The sequence below is a fragment of the Episyrphus balteatus genome, chromosome 3 (genome assembly GCF_945859705.1).
Source record: "Episyrphus balteatus chromosome 3, idEpiBalt1.1, whole genome shotgun sequence".
In the NCBI taxonomy this organism is placed as follows: domain Eukaryota; kingdom Metazoa; phylum Arthropoda; class Insecta; order Diptera; family Syrphidae; genus Episyrphus; species Episyrphus balteatus.
The window spans coordinates 29,856,277-29,870,929 of NC_079136.1; the positions used below are offsets into that span (position 1 = coordinate 29,856,277).

At 36.9% G+C, this 14,653-nt stretch overlaps 2 protein-coding genes across 2 annotated transcripts; both read right to left on the reverse strand.

Annotated features, from left to right (window-relative positions):
• Positions 1–246: 246 nt before the first annotated feature.
• LOC129914898 (agrin-like) lies at positions 247–5,825 on the reverse strand. Its single transcript, XM_055994345.1, has 8 exons — positions 5,744–5,825; positions 5,376–5,687; positions 5,107–5,274; positions 1,387–1,533; positions 1,043–1,198; positions 810–971; positions 489–751; positions 247–252 (listed from the first exon to the last, which is right to left on the reverse strand). Exons 1-8 carry the CDS (start codon positions 5,823–5,825, stop codon positions 247–249), a joined length of 1,296 nt encoding a protein of 431 aa, XP_055850320.1.
• Positions 5,826–5,951: 126 nt separating this feature from the next.
• LOC129914899 (titin-like) lies at positions 5,952–12,926 on the reverse strand. The gene is made up of 2 exons (XM_055994346.1): positions 12,914–12,926; positions 5,952–12,169 (listed from the first exon to the last, which is right to left on the reverse strand). The coding sequence occupies exons 1-2, from the start codon at positions 12,924–12,926 to the stop codon at positions 5,967–5,969; spliced, it is 6,216 nt and encodes a 2,071-aa protein (XP_055850321.1). The 3' UTR covers positions 5,952–5,966.
• Between the last annotated feature and the right edge of the window lie 1,727 nt (positions 12,927–14,653).

A 14,653-nucleotide genomic window follows, 5' to 3' on the forward strand; every position in this document is an offset into this window, starting at 1 on the left:
ACAATAAGCTTGTTCAACATTTCAATTTTGGTTGTTATAGAGTTATCGGCAACTTATTGGCTTATTGTCGTCGATTTAAAGCCAAAAATGAAATTCACGAAATTCAAGCTTACCCTTCAAATTTTTTAGGTGGCTCAAAAGATTTATAGGTTCATGCTTTCTCATATTATTTGTTTATTAGTTTTAATAAAAAAGACTTATACAATATTATCGTATAAAAAATACTGCTTTAAGGGTAAAATTAAGTCATTGCTAAAAGTTTACAAAGTTTAAATTTAACTTATATAAAACAAATTTATATTTAAGTTAAGGTTTCTTCGATCCAACACATCCATATTATTAGTTTAATTAATTAGTTAATCAATTAAATAATTAATTAATAATTAATTACTGGTACAGGACTGGTGTGTGATGTCTTTTGACAGTTTCCATTTTTAATTATTTGCCAATCTAGAAAATAAATTTAATTTAAAATTTTTCAAATAAACATAAATATTTAAGTTTGTATTCTTACCTTCGCCGGTTCTACACTTGTAGTTATTGAAGAAGCAAGCGTTTGAAAAAGTTTTCTCTTCTCCATTGAAAGTTGCACAAACTGGATCACGGAAAGCTAGGCACTTACTAATCTGACATTTAGGTTCGGGTTTTACGATTGGTGTAATTGGAGTAATAATTTCAGTAACAAGTCCTTGATATGGCGTAATATGTTGCACTTTTGGAGCACATGGTCCTGCATTAACAAACTCCCAATCTGTAAAAATTTAAATTAGTTATCTTCTATTTTTGGAATCAATGAAATAAAATCATACTTTTGTTAGTTTTGCAAACTTCTGATCTTAAAAAGCATTCATTAATGAATTCCTTAGAAGTTCCATCATAAGTAGCACAAACCGGGTTGTACTGTAAACTACATGATTTTGGACAGTTGTCATTTGGAAGGGGACATTCTCCTTTACTCGTTATAGTCCAGACTGCAAAAATAAGAAAATAAAAAAAAAAGTGTTAAAATGATTTTTGTTTATTTGGATAAAGGTTAAACTACCTGTATTTGTATTACATGCTTCTCGTCTCATCTCACAAATATTACCAAAAGTTCTTGCCTCACCATTACTCATGGCACAAATAGGAATATAAGTTTTTGGACAAACTTGTGGACAATTGTTGATTTCACAAGCAGTTCTTGAAACTATCTTCCATTCTAAAAAGGCAAACATAGTAGAATGCGTGTTAAAGTTAACATTTACTTTCTGTGAATAAATTTTTTTTTGTGTTCAAGTGAATTCGATAAAATAATATTTTATTCCATTATTCAGTACCAATTTGTCATTCTCATGTAAGATTCGTGTCCAATTTCTTTCTTATTTTGGATTGTATTTGAACGCTTACCCTTTTTGGTTCTGCAGTTTTCTGCTTCTATCATACAGATGTTATCAAATGTTCGCGTCTGACCATCAAATTCAGCACAAACTGGTTCGATTTCATCTGAACAAACCGGGCAGTAATCACACTCTCCCAAGTTGAGAATGACCCACTCTGAATTGAAAATTAAAAAATCAGTATAATACGTGTTTCAAAATATTTTGTTTTAGAAACACTTATTATAGTTTTTTGTGTGTACTATTTGCTTCAGTTTAAGGCTTGACCGCACCGGAAAAGTATGTGGTAGCGGTTAAGGTTAGCTGTACCGATACAGCAAACCTTTCCGGTGTGGTCAAGCCTTTAAACATACAAATACAAATTTTATGAACTCAATACACAAAAATGCTTTCTCAAAAAAAAGACACTAATATGGACTATTTTCTGTACAGTACCTACATATTTGTGATTTAGTGCATATTACATATACATATTAAGTGTTTTGTTAATGATTCAAATCGATAAGTATTCTAGAGATGAGTACATTTTTTTTTTTTAACACGTACTTATTTATTGAGTACAGTCTTTTTTGTGTGCAACAGATTTGTAGGTACTCATTGCTCACTTAAATGTACTGAAAAAAGGGTTTTATGAACTCAGTATAGATTTTACTAAACGATAGCAGACTTTTTAGTACTCAGTTCAGACTTTTTCTGAACACGAATTTGTATGAAATGAGTAAACATCCATATTTGTATGTTCTTAGTACAGTGTTTATTTACTGTATGCAGTCTTTTATGTGCAACTCAAACGTTCTTAGTGTATACTTGCTTACTAAGTAAAGATTTGTAGGTACTCAATGTAGAATTAAATGAGTACAGACTTTAATGTACTAATTGTATACTTTTTACTAACTAATTACAGACTTGCCTTGAGTTCATAAAAGTGGTACTACAGCAGTGCTACTGAAATGCACAACTACCATTCATTCATTCAAGTACTCTTAGAAGATTTAACCGACTTCTAAGAACTGTTGGTGATCGTTTTTAAGAACGAGTACTACATAAGCAAGGATTTACTATTAATTTAGCTAAAATTATGAGTTGTATTTGACATTGCTGCTGCAGTACTTCTTTTATGAATTTGAGGTTGCTTGTCACTCAGTATTTTATTTAGTCCAGTAATTTTAGGTTTTATCTGCGGAAAAATTCCTACTGGGTTGAATTTTGGTATACAGCTTAATGACGGCTTTGTTATGAAGATGTGAAAAATCGACATTGATATCGTGTCCGCGTTAAGAGTTATAGGGGTCAAAAGGTCACAAAAACTGGTTTTTCACGATTTTCAGCAAAACGGTAAGTCTTATCAAAAAATTTTCAATGGAAGAATTGTAGACCAGATTATTATATATAAAAAGTGTCATGACACTTTTTTTCCTAAGACCCACCGTTTCTTAGGTATAACGATTCAAAAAGTTGAAGTTTAGTTGTAATCGTCATAATCCTATTCCTGAAAAAAAACTCCTAACTGAAAAGTTCCTGAAATTTCATTATTTTTTTAGCTTGAATTTCGTTCCTCAACTGTTAAGAATATGGGGAAACCAAAAAAAAAATGGAAATTTCCGCCATTTTTCCGATTGGGGCCCTTCTCCCGAAACCATTTCCCTGGGAATTTTTGTTTAGAATATGTCTGAAAATATACAGGGTGTGCAATAGAGAATGGACAACCCTAAAACGGCTTATAGCTACACTTATGATTGTTCTAAAAACAGATAGAAAAAAGTTCTATCGCAACCAGTTCATAAAATATGGACTTTTTTTCGTTCAGTGTATTTTAAATTTTATCATCTTATGTTTTCGTTCACTACAACCACGAATGAATGAATTTTATTTCTTTCTTTTTTTTATAATTTTCTACAATAATTGGATGAGTACATAAACACTTTAAAAATTTCATAGCTATTGCACATTTTCGTAAAAAAAATTTTGAAATCTGTTTTTTGATGCAAAATGTAAAAAAAAGTATTTTATGAAAAATTTTAAACACCTGTGGTATAAAATAAATCTATAGAAACCTAGGTGGCCATCTTTCTTAAAAATATTCTCCTTATACCAGAATATTTTTAAGAAAGTTGGCCACCTAGGTTTCTATAGATTTATTTTATACCACAGGTGTTTAAAATTTTTCATAAAATACTTTTTTTTACATTTTGCATCAAAAAACAGATTTCAAAATTTTTTTTACGAAAATGTGCAATAGCTATGAAATTTTTAAAGTGTTTATGTACTCATCCAATTATTGTAGAAAATTATAAAAAAAAGAAAGAAATAAAATTCATTCATTCGTGGTTGTAGTGAACGAAAACATAAGATGATAAAATTTAAAATACACTGAACGAAAAAAAGTCCATATTTTATGAACTGGTTGCGATAGAACTTTTTTCTATCTGTTTTTAGAACAATCATAAGTGTAGCTATAAGCCGTTTTAGGGTTGTCCATTCTCTATTGCACACCCTGTATATTTGCAGACATATTCTAAACAAAAATTCCCAGGGAAATGGTTTCGGGAGAAGGGCCCCAATCGGAAAAATGGCGGAAATTTCCATTTTTTTTTTGGTTTCCCCATATTCTTAACAGTTGAGGAACGAAATTCAAGCTAAAAAAATAATGAAATTTCAGGAACTTTTCAGTTAGGAGTTTTTTTTCAGGAATAGGATTATGACGATTACAACTAAACTTCAATTTTTTGAATCGTTATACCTAAGAAACGGTGGGTCTTAGGAAAAAAAGTGTCATGACACTTTTTATATATAATAATCTGGTCTACAATTCTTCCATTGAAAATTTTTTGATAAGACTTACCGTTTTGCTGAAAATCGTGAAAAACCAGTTTTTGTGACCTTTTGACCCCTATAACTCTTAACGCGGACACGATATCAATGTCGATTTTTCACATCTTCATAACAAAGCCGTCATTAAGCTGTATACCAAAATTCAGCCCAGTAGGAATTATTCCGCAGATTGGGCTTAAAAATGACTAAAATTACTGGGCTATTGTCTTAACACAGATTTGTGTGAAATATTAGTAGTTTTTTTTTTAAGTACAGTAGATATTAGATTTGTACGGTATATGTTTGGGTACATTACACTGAAATTTGTGCTTAGTACATACAATTCTGTATTCATTATAATCAAGAGATAAGTAAAATATAACACGTTTGAACATAATATAGTATGTGTACGATATTTAGATATCGAAAACGATGAATTCAGTACAATCTATTTTGAGGCTAGAGGATGCCAAGTTTTGATAAATTAAGCCATCACATAATTTCTATTAGGAATAGTTGATTTATTGTTTAGATTTAGATTTCATGAACGTAACACTGAACGAACACGTACACGTACAGTATAATCAGTACAAAGAGTACATGTGTACAGTACATTTTACTTTAGAGTTTCCTTACCGATTGTAATGTTTTTTCGTCAGTGTATTAATTTTTATAATGAACAAATTATAGTGATAACGCGTTGGGAATACATATATAATATGGACCCTTTCTTAGGTAAAATTAAAAAACGATAGCCCTATTGGTGAGATGAGATTATCGAAACGCAGAGTTAAGCTCAAAACAATAAACTTTTTCAAAGAAAAAAATCTATGCAGGCATAATATCTCATAATGGACCTAAATTTCCCTTTTTTGATCTTTTTTCGAAATAAACCCGAGTACTTATTAGAATTACTTACGTTTATTGGTTTTGTAGACTTCATAATTCAGTTCACATTCGTTTGGGAAAGTTCGGCTTACTCCATTCAAAGTAGCACACACGGGATCAAAGTCCAGTGGGCAGAAATTAGGGCAGTTTCGTTGTGTGTCCAATTCGTGACATACGCCTTGATACCCAACCGTCCATTCTGAAAGATAGAATAACAAAAATGTATAGAAATTATTTTTATGAGGTGCCACACAACAGAGTCAATAGGCCACATTTGTTTTCTTCTTTTATCATACTCACTTGTATTGGAAGAATAACAATTTTCAGATAACAAGAGACATTCATTATTAAATGTTTGTTGTTTGCCATCACTAAAGCCACAAACTGGCTTATATGAATCAGAGCATAATGGACAAGCCAAAATGGAAAGATTTGATGGCGTTGGTTGGTCAATTAAGGGTTGGGTAAAAGGTGATGGCAGAATAAATGATACCGGATCGAATGGTGGCAGATCGATTTGTGGTGGCTGAATAAATCCTGGCATTTCAAGTGGTGGTTGTGTTAGAGGCACTCGATTATTTTGGCATCGACCTTTGTATGAAATATCCCAAGCTGAAATCGGACAATTAGAAAATATTTTCATTAAAATGTCAATAGCGTTGCCTTACGATTTCCAGAAACACAAATTTCTAAATCCAAAAAGCATTCATTGTCAAATGTTTTGCTTTGACCATTAAAAGTTGCACACATAGGACTGTAGATTTTTGGACAGTTCTTGTTGCAACGTTCAATACATTCGCCATTGTGTTTAACTACCCAGGCTGGAGGATTTGGAAAGTTTAGTTTAAGGTTAGAAACGAGTTGAAATGAGTTCCGAAAAGTGTAATAACTTTACGAGTTCGAAAAAAACTTCGAACTTTTGAATAAATTTGACTTACCTCGTTTTGATCCGCAAATATCAGCCCTCATGTAGCATTGATTATCAAATGTTTGCTCAAGACCTTCGAAAGTGGCACAAACTGGATCATATTCCAATGTACAATGTGTGGGACATCTACGATTAATTGGATGTGGAATTAATGATATTGGTTGACCAGGCAACTGTTGTGGTGGTTGATCATGCTGTGGAATCAAATGTATGTTTGGCTGATAAATTGGTAACCTTGGTTGTGGATAAAATTGTGCAATGGGATTTGGAATCGGCATGGGATGTTCGTGAGAGTTTGGGTACGAAACTGGGTGACTATGTGATTTTGGAATTGAATGAACATTGTGAGGAAGAGAAGGTCGATCTTGAAGTGGATGATGATGTGGATGATATATGACATGAGGATATGAAAGATCTGGGATTGAATATTCACTGGGTTGAGGGAATTTGGCTGGATTACGGTGAGAAGGCGGCAGTGCTCCTGGTCGAGTCTTTATTTGTGGAACATAGTCTACAAATGGGTTCTTGGGTGGATACGAAACCGGTTGAACACGTGGATATAAAACCGGGTATTCATTTGGCTGAGGAATTGGCACAGGCTTAACTTGTGGGTTGGGCTGTTGTCGATTAATCAGATGTTGCTGAGAATGTGGATATTGCTGAGGACGTGGAATTGGATGATCCTGATTTCCTGGATATGAAACAGGGTATCCATTTGACTGCGAAACTGGCAGAGGTTGTAGTTGTGGTCTTGTATTCACTTGTGGTTGGGGCTTGTTATGTGGATACGTGAGTGGATGTGGTCTTTGGTGAGAATGTGGACGAGGTTGAATTTGTGGATAAGAAACTAGGTATTCGTTTGGTTGTGCTTGTGGTCTTGGATTGAACTGTGGATGAGGTTTGCTTTGAGGGTATGAGTGTGGATGTGGCTGGGGTTTTTGGTGAGGATGTGGATGACGTTGAATTTGTGGATAAGAAACCGGGTACCCAATCGGCTGAGGAATTGGTACTGGTTTTACTTGTGGGTATGAAACTGGGTATTGATTTGGCTGCGGGGCTGGAAGAGGTTGTAATTGTGGCCTTGGATTCATTTGTGAATGAGGTTGGCTTTGAGGAAACGTGTGTGGATTTGGTATTTGTTGAGAATTTTGGCGAGGTGGATTTTGTGGATAAGAAAGCGGGTATCCAATCGGCTGAGGAATTGGCAGAGGCTTAACTTGTGGAAATGAAACTGGGTTTTCATTTGGCTGTGGAACTGGCAGTGGTTGTAATTGTGGTCTTGGATTCACTTGTGGTTTAGGCTTGCTTTGTGGATACGTGTGTGGATGTGGCTGTGGTTTTTGGTGAGAAACCGGGTATTCAATCGGCTGTGGAATTTGCAATGGCTTTACTTGTGGGTTTACATTGGGTTGTTGAGGAAGTGAGCGAGGCTGATTTTGTGGAAATGAAATTGGGTATCCATTTGGACGAGGGATTAGCAACGGGTTGACTTGTGGATATGAAACCGGGTATTGATTTGGCTGCGGAGCTGGCCGAGGTTGCAATTGTGGTCTTGAATTACTCTGTGCACGAGGTATGCTTTGAGGATTTGATTGTGGACGTGACTGTGGTTTTTGGTGAGCATGTGGATTATGTTGAACTTGTGGATATGAAAGTGGGTACCCAATAGGCTGAGAAATAGGCACTGGTTTTACTCCTTGGTTTCCTTTGGACTGTTGTTGAGGATGAAGATGTGGCTGAACATGGGAGTATGGATGAGGTTGAGGACGTGGGCGAGGCTGATTTTGTGGAAATGAAATTGGGTATCCATTTGAGTGAGGAATTAGCAACGGATTGACTTGTGGATATGACACCGGGTATTGATTTGGCTGCGAAACTGGAAGAGGTTGTAATTGTGGCCTTGGATTAACCTGTGGACGAGGTTTGCTTTGTGGATGCGTGTGTGGCCTTTGGTGAGAATGTGGATGATGTGGAATTGCTGGATAAGAAACCGTGTACCCAATCGGCTGAGGAAGTGGCACTGGTTTCACTTGTGGTTTTGCGTTGGGTTGTAGTTGAGAATTTAGATGTGGCTGAACATGAGAGTGTGGATGCGGCTGAGGATGTGGAAATGGACGAGGCTGACTTTGTGGATATGAAACAGGGTATCCATTTGAATGAGGACTTAGCAAAGGATTAACTTGTGGATATGAAACTGGGTATTGATTTGGCTGCTGAACTGGCAGAGGTTGTAATTGTGGTCTTGGATTCTCTTGTGGTTGGGGCTTGCTTTGAGGATACGCGTGTGGATGTGGCTGTGGCTTTTGGTGAGTATGTGAATGATGTTGAATTGGTGGATAAGAAACCGGGTACCCAATTGGCTGAGGAATTGGCAGTGGTTTTACTTGTGGTCTTAGATTGAACTGTTGATGAGGATGTGAATGAGGCTTGCCATGAGGATATGATGAGTGTGGATATGACTGTGGTCTTTGTTGAGGATGTGGAATAGGTTGAATATGTGGATATGAAACTGGGTATTCAATCGGCTGAGTAACTGGCAATGGCTTTACTTGTGGGTTTGCATTGGGCTGTTGTTGAGGATGTAGATGTGGCTGAACATGAGAGTAAGGATGCTGGTGAGGACGTGGAAGTGGACTTGGTCGGGCTTGTGGGTATGAAACAGGGTACTCATTAGGCTGAGGAAGTGGTAGAGGGTTCATTTGTGGATATGAAACTGGGTATTCATTTGGCTGTGGAACTGCTAGAGATTGTATTTGTGGTATTGGATTGGCTTTTGGATGAGGCTTGCTATGAGGATATGATTGTTGGTAAGGCTGAGGTTTTTGGTGAGGTTTTGAAAGTGATGGAATTGGCTTTGAATTTGGATATAGCTGGGGCTTTGGGTGCGGTTGATAGTATGGTGAACTCGGCTCTGGATGTGGATGAGGTTGTGGATAAGATTGTTGTGGATGAGGTTGTGGATGAGGTTGTGGATGAGGTTGTGGATGAGGTTGTTGTGGATGAGGTTGTGGATGTGGAAGTGGCTGAACTGGTGATTGTGGAACTGGAGAATTTATTGGGTTAGGGATAGGCAAAGGCTCAACGCCTGGATTTAGATTAGGGATTGGTTGTGGATTTGGTTGTGGATTTGGTTGTGGATGGGGCTTTGGTTGAGGTTGATGATAGTGTGGATTCGGCTCTGGATGTGGATAAGGCTGTGGATAAGGTTGTGGATGAGGTTGTGGATTAGGTTGTGGATTAGGTTGTTGTGGAAGAGGCTGTTTTGGATTAGGTTGTGGATGTGGGTGAGGCTGTGGTTGAGGTTTAGGATGAGGCTGTGGTTGAGGTTGTGGATGAGGTTGTGGATGAGTCTGTTGTGGATGAGGTTGTGGAAGAGGCAGTGGATTAGGTTGTGGAAGAGGTTTTGGATGAGGTTGTTGTGGATGAGGTTGTTGAGGATGAGGTTGTGGATGAGGTTGTTGTGGATGAGCTTGTGGATGAGGTTGTTGTGGATGAGGTTGTTGTGGATGAGGTTGTGGATGAGGGTGTGGATGAGCTTGTGGATGAGGTTGTTGTGGATGAGGATGTGGATGAGGTTGTGGATGAGGTTGTGGATGAGGATGAGGATGTGGAAGAGGTTGTGGTTGAGGTTGTTTATGAGATTGTTGTGGATGAGGTTGTTGTGGATGAGGTTGTGGATGAGGTTGTGGATGTGGAAGTGGCTGAACTGGTGGTTGTGGAACCGGATAATCTATTGGGTTAGGGATAGGCAAAGGCTCAACGCCTGGATTTAGATTAGGGATTGGTTGTGGATTTGGTTGTGGATGGGACTTTGGTTGAGTTTGATGATAGTGTGGATTTCGCTCTGGATGTGGATGAGGCTGTGGATAAGGTTGTGGATGAGGTTGTGGATTAGGCTGCGGATTAGGTTGTTGTGGAAGAGTTTGTTGTGGATGTGGGTGAGGCTGTGGTTGAGGTTTAGGATGAGGCTGTAGTTGAGGTTGTGGATGAGGTTGTGGATTAGGCTGTTGTGGATGAGGTTGTGGAAGAGGCAGTGGATTAGGTTGTGGAAGAGGTTTTGGATGAGGTTGTTGTGGATGAGGTTGTGGATGAGGTTGAGGATTTGGATGAGATTGTGGATGAGGCTGTGGTTGAGGATGTGGATCAGGCTGTGGATAAGGTTGTGGATGAGGTTGTGGATTAGGTTGTGGATTAGGTTGTTGTGGAAGAGGTTGTTGTGGATGAGGTTGTGGATGTGGGTGAGGCTGTGGTTGAGGTTTAGGATGAGGCTGTAGTTGAGGTTGTGGATGAGGTTGTGGATTAGGCTGTTGTGGATGAGGTTGTGGATGTGGCTTAGGATGTGGAAGTGGCTGAGTTGGTGGTTGTGGAACCGGATATTCTATTGGGTTAGGGATAGGCAAAGGCTCAACGCCTGGATTTAGATTAGGGATTGGTTGTGGATTTGGTTGTGGATGGGGCTTTGGTTGAGGTTGATGATAGTATGGATTCGGCTCTGGATGTGGATGAGTTTGTGGATAAGGATGTGGATGAGGTTGTGGATTAGGTTGTGGATTAGGTTGTGGATGAGGTTGTGGATGAGGATGTGGAAGAGGTTGTGGTTGAGGTTGTGGATGAGATTGTTGTGGATGAGGTTGTGGATGAGGTTGTTGTGGATGAGTTTGTGGATGTGGAAGTGGCTGAACTGGTGGTTGTGGAACCGGATAATCTATTGGGTTAGGGATAGGCAAAGGCTCAACGCCTGGATTTAGATTAGGGATTGGTTGTGGATTTGGTTGTGGATGGGGCTTTGGTTGAGGTTGATGATAGTGTGGATTCGGCTCTGGATGTGGATGAGGCTGTGGATAAGGTTGTGGATGAGGTTGTGGATTAGGTTGTGGATTAGGTTGTTGTGGAAGAGGTTGTTGTGGATGAGGTTGTGGATGTGGGTGAGGCTGTGGTTGAGGTTTAGGATGAGGCTGTAGTTGAGGTTGTGGATGAGGTTGTGGATTAGACTGTTGTGGATGAGGTTGTGAATGTGGCTTAGGATGAGGTTGTGGATGAGGTTGTGGATGAGGTTGTGGATGAGGTTGTGAATGAGGTTGTGGATGAAGTTTTGGATTTGGATGAGGTTGTGGATTAGGCTGTGGTTGAAGTTGTGGATGAGGTTGTGGATTTGGATGAGGTTGTGGAAGAGGTTGTGGTTGAGGTTGTGGATGAGGTTGTGGATGTGGATTAGGATGTGGAAGTGGCTGACTTGGTGGTTGTGGAACTGGATAATCTATTGGGTTAGGGATAGGAAAAGGCTCAACGCCTGGAATTGGATTAGGGATTGGCTGTGGATTTGGGTGTGGATGGGGCTTTGGTTGAGGTTGAGGATATGGTGGATTCGGCTCTGGATGAGGATAAGGTTGTGGAAGAGGTTGGGGTTTTGGATGAGTTTGAGGATGAGGTTGGGGTTGAGGTTGTGGAGTTGGCTGTGGATTTGGATGTGGATGGGGCATTGGCTGAGGTTGTTGATGAGGTGGCTGTACTGGTGGCTGTAAGTGGGGTTGCGGATGGGGATGAGCATGTGGCTTTGGATCAGGGTGTTCATCAGAATTTGGATGTGGGTCATTATTTTGTTCAACATTGGGCTTAGGGTGTGAGGGTGGATACTCATTAGGCTTCGGAGTAGGTTGTGGTTTTTGACCAGATTGTTCATGAGAGTTAGGTTTTGAATCAATGTGTTGATCTAGGTGTATATAAACATTTGCTTGTGAATTTGACGTTTGGTGTTCTTGTGAATTTGGATGATCGTGTTTATGAGTATGGTGATCATGTTCGTCTTTTTTCATATGATCATGAAGCTTGCCAAGAAGATGCCGAGGTTTTCTGATATGAGTTTGTGGAATGTTTTCAAAAATGGAATTGGTAGGAGGTTGGGATTGTTTAAATTCGTCAGAATTATATTGGTTTGAAACCGAGTATACATTAGCTTTAGGATTAAGTTGACGTTCTGTTGGACATTTTCCATCGTGCAGAACCTTCCAAATGTTGCCGTATCTACAGTTCTCTAAATCAAATTGACATCTATTGTCGAATGTTTCCTGCTCATCTTCATCATTTGTAGCACAAATTGGAGCATATTCCTCGTTACACTTTTGGTCACAATCATGAAAACAATTCGAAATATCCGTTAGGTCTAGTTCTAAAAAACAAAAAAATTAATCATTAATAATTCTTTTTATTTTAAGTTTATGTGCAAGAAATAAACACTCACTTGCTAGACCATTATTTTCGCGATTTGTATTTTCATTTTTTAACCGACACAAATTTTTAAAATAAAACCAATGAGTTCCGTTTGTCCCGCAAACAGGAGCATCCGACTCGAGACATGTCACTGAACTTGTTCCCCGACAATAGTTCACATAGCCCAACAAAAGTATACTAACCACCGAATAAACACTTAATTTCGCCATAGCTTGAAAGTCAAGTGCAACTTAGCTAAACTTCCAGCTGACTCTGCATTTTATACTTTATTTTTGGAATTTCAAATACTTCAGCTATTTTTGATGAAATGCATTCAACGTCTATATAACATAGATACATATTAGTTGCGAAGAGTGTGAAAACATGGATAGAATTTATTGTTTATCGGCGGGGCATGTTGGTATTTTTTTTTTTTTCAATTTATTATTTTTATAGCAGACGAAAAACTTTGTTTATTGTTAGGAAAAAAAAATAAGATTAATAAAGTTCTAAACTGGTCAAGAAAATTGATATACATTATATTCGTTTTATTGACATTTTGTTTATGTGATATTGTCACGTTAGTTATTAAAAGCGTGGGAGTGAGAAATTAACTAGATGCGATTTAGGCACATAATATAGATTTGTACAGTAGTCGAGACATGATAAGAAATTAATGTTGGGAACAGTTATGACTTCTTACGGGTCAATGGCATATTAAGTCTATTCATTAAACAAAAATTGTGTTTTTTTTTAAGGCACAGATTTTCTAACACTGCAGACAAATTGTAACACTCCCGGAGCCCTAGGGCAGAACTAAAATTTGAGGCCCCTTTGACAAGTTTTATTAAAATCGTGAAACGATTTTTCAAAACTCTCTGAATAAGGATTTTGAAATTTTTGAACTTGCTGTTCAAATAGGTATATTATGCACTATATAATGGGGGTTCTTATGCTTATACCTACAAAAAAAGTTTAATTAAAAATAAGAATTTCTTATTTTTTTTTTATTAAAAAAAAGGATTTTCTTATTTTTTCATTTTAAAAGTTTATGTATAAAATATTGCAAAATTTTGAAATTAAGTAAACATTTTCTTGGTCCCCCTTGAGTACCAAGAATGTTGTTTCCCGAAAATATAGAAATTTCTATTTGCCCCTGAGCAGTTTATTTATTTTTTGTGAATTCTTGTATGGAAAATCCCCCAAAAGTTCGCATTGCAGAGGTAACGAAATTTAAAAAAATGTATTTGTACTATTTTTTAGGGGGCCCCATGTTTTTAATTGTTCTAGGGGCTCAACAATAGTAGGTACGAGGCAACAGCATTAAGTAGCAAAGCTGTGAAAGTATAAAATAAACTTTAAAACAAAATCTCAAATACTTTAAGTTTATACTTTCAAGAACAATTTCAAAAAATTTTTTTTTTTTGAAAAATCAATTATTTCAAAACGGCTTAGTGAATTTTCTTGAAGAATTGTTTGAATATGTGGACTAAAAATTTTTAAGAACGTCCGACAGTTACCAACAAACACTTCCAAATCAAATTCTTAAGAGCCTGAGCCCCGGGAATGTTGGAAAATTGTCAATTTCAGTTTTATAGTCCAGTTTTTAAATCGAAGGAAACACTCCTATCTCCTATGTTCCAGAATATTAAAAACGACACTTCATTCTTTTGACCATTTTTACTTGCGATATAGGTACTATAGGGCAAGTTTAGGATTCGTAAAAAAATCGAACTCGAGATAACAATTTTACGTGACATTACGATGATGGAGAATGCCAAAAAAGTGGGTCCGGCAATTCTGTCTGTCTCTATCTGGAGCTGCAGCCTAAACGAGTGAAGTGATTGTCTTCAAACTTGGTATTTAGCAGCTTTGGGTGATTCCCTAGAGGAGAAATTGGAATTTTATTTTTATGGCCAAAACTAACGGTACCTGCCATAGAACGGAAATAGAAAAGTTAATTTTTTTCAAAAACGGCTCTAACGATATTGATTAAAATTTTTGGGTGAAGTATTACACATAAGAGCCAACTTTTGAAATAAAACAAATATTTTTTGTACCGTTATTAACGGTACCTGTCATAGAACGTTTTTTTTTTATTTATGAAAAACTCGTACAAGACTAATCCGCTTTCAACGAAAATTTTTATACAAGAGCGTTGAAGTAAAGGTAATATTAAAATTCAAGAACATTTTCAAAAAATATTTCAAAATTTTTTTTCGAAAAATCAATTTTTTGAAAACGGTTTGACGAAAAATCTTTAAATTTCGTTTTTATGTGTAAATTAATTATTTCTTCAAAATGGCATACCATCTTTTTTTTTGAAAAATGTTAGAAAATTTTAATTTATAAAAAATTATTTTTTTAAAAAACGGCTCCTACGATTTTCGAAATTTTTTTTCTAAAAATACCTTTTTATACAAGAAATAAAATGGCATACTTG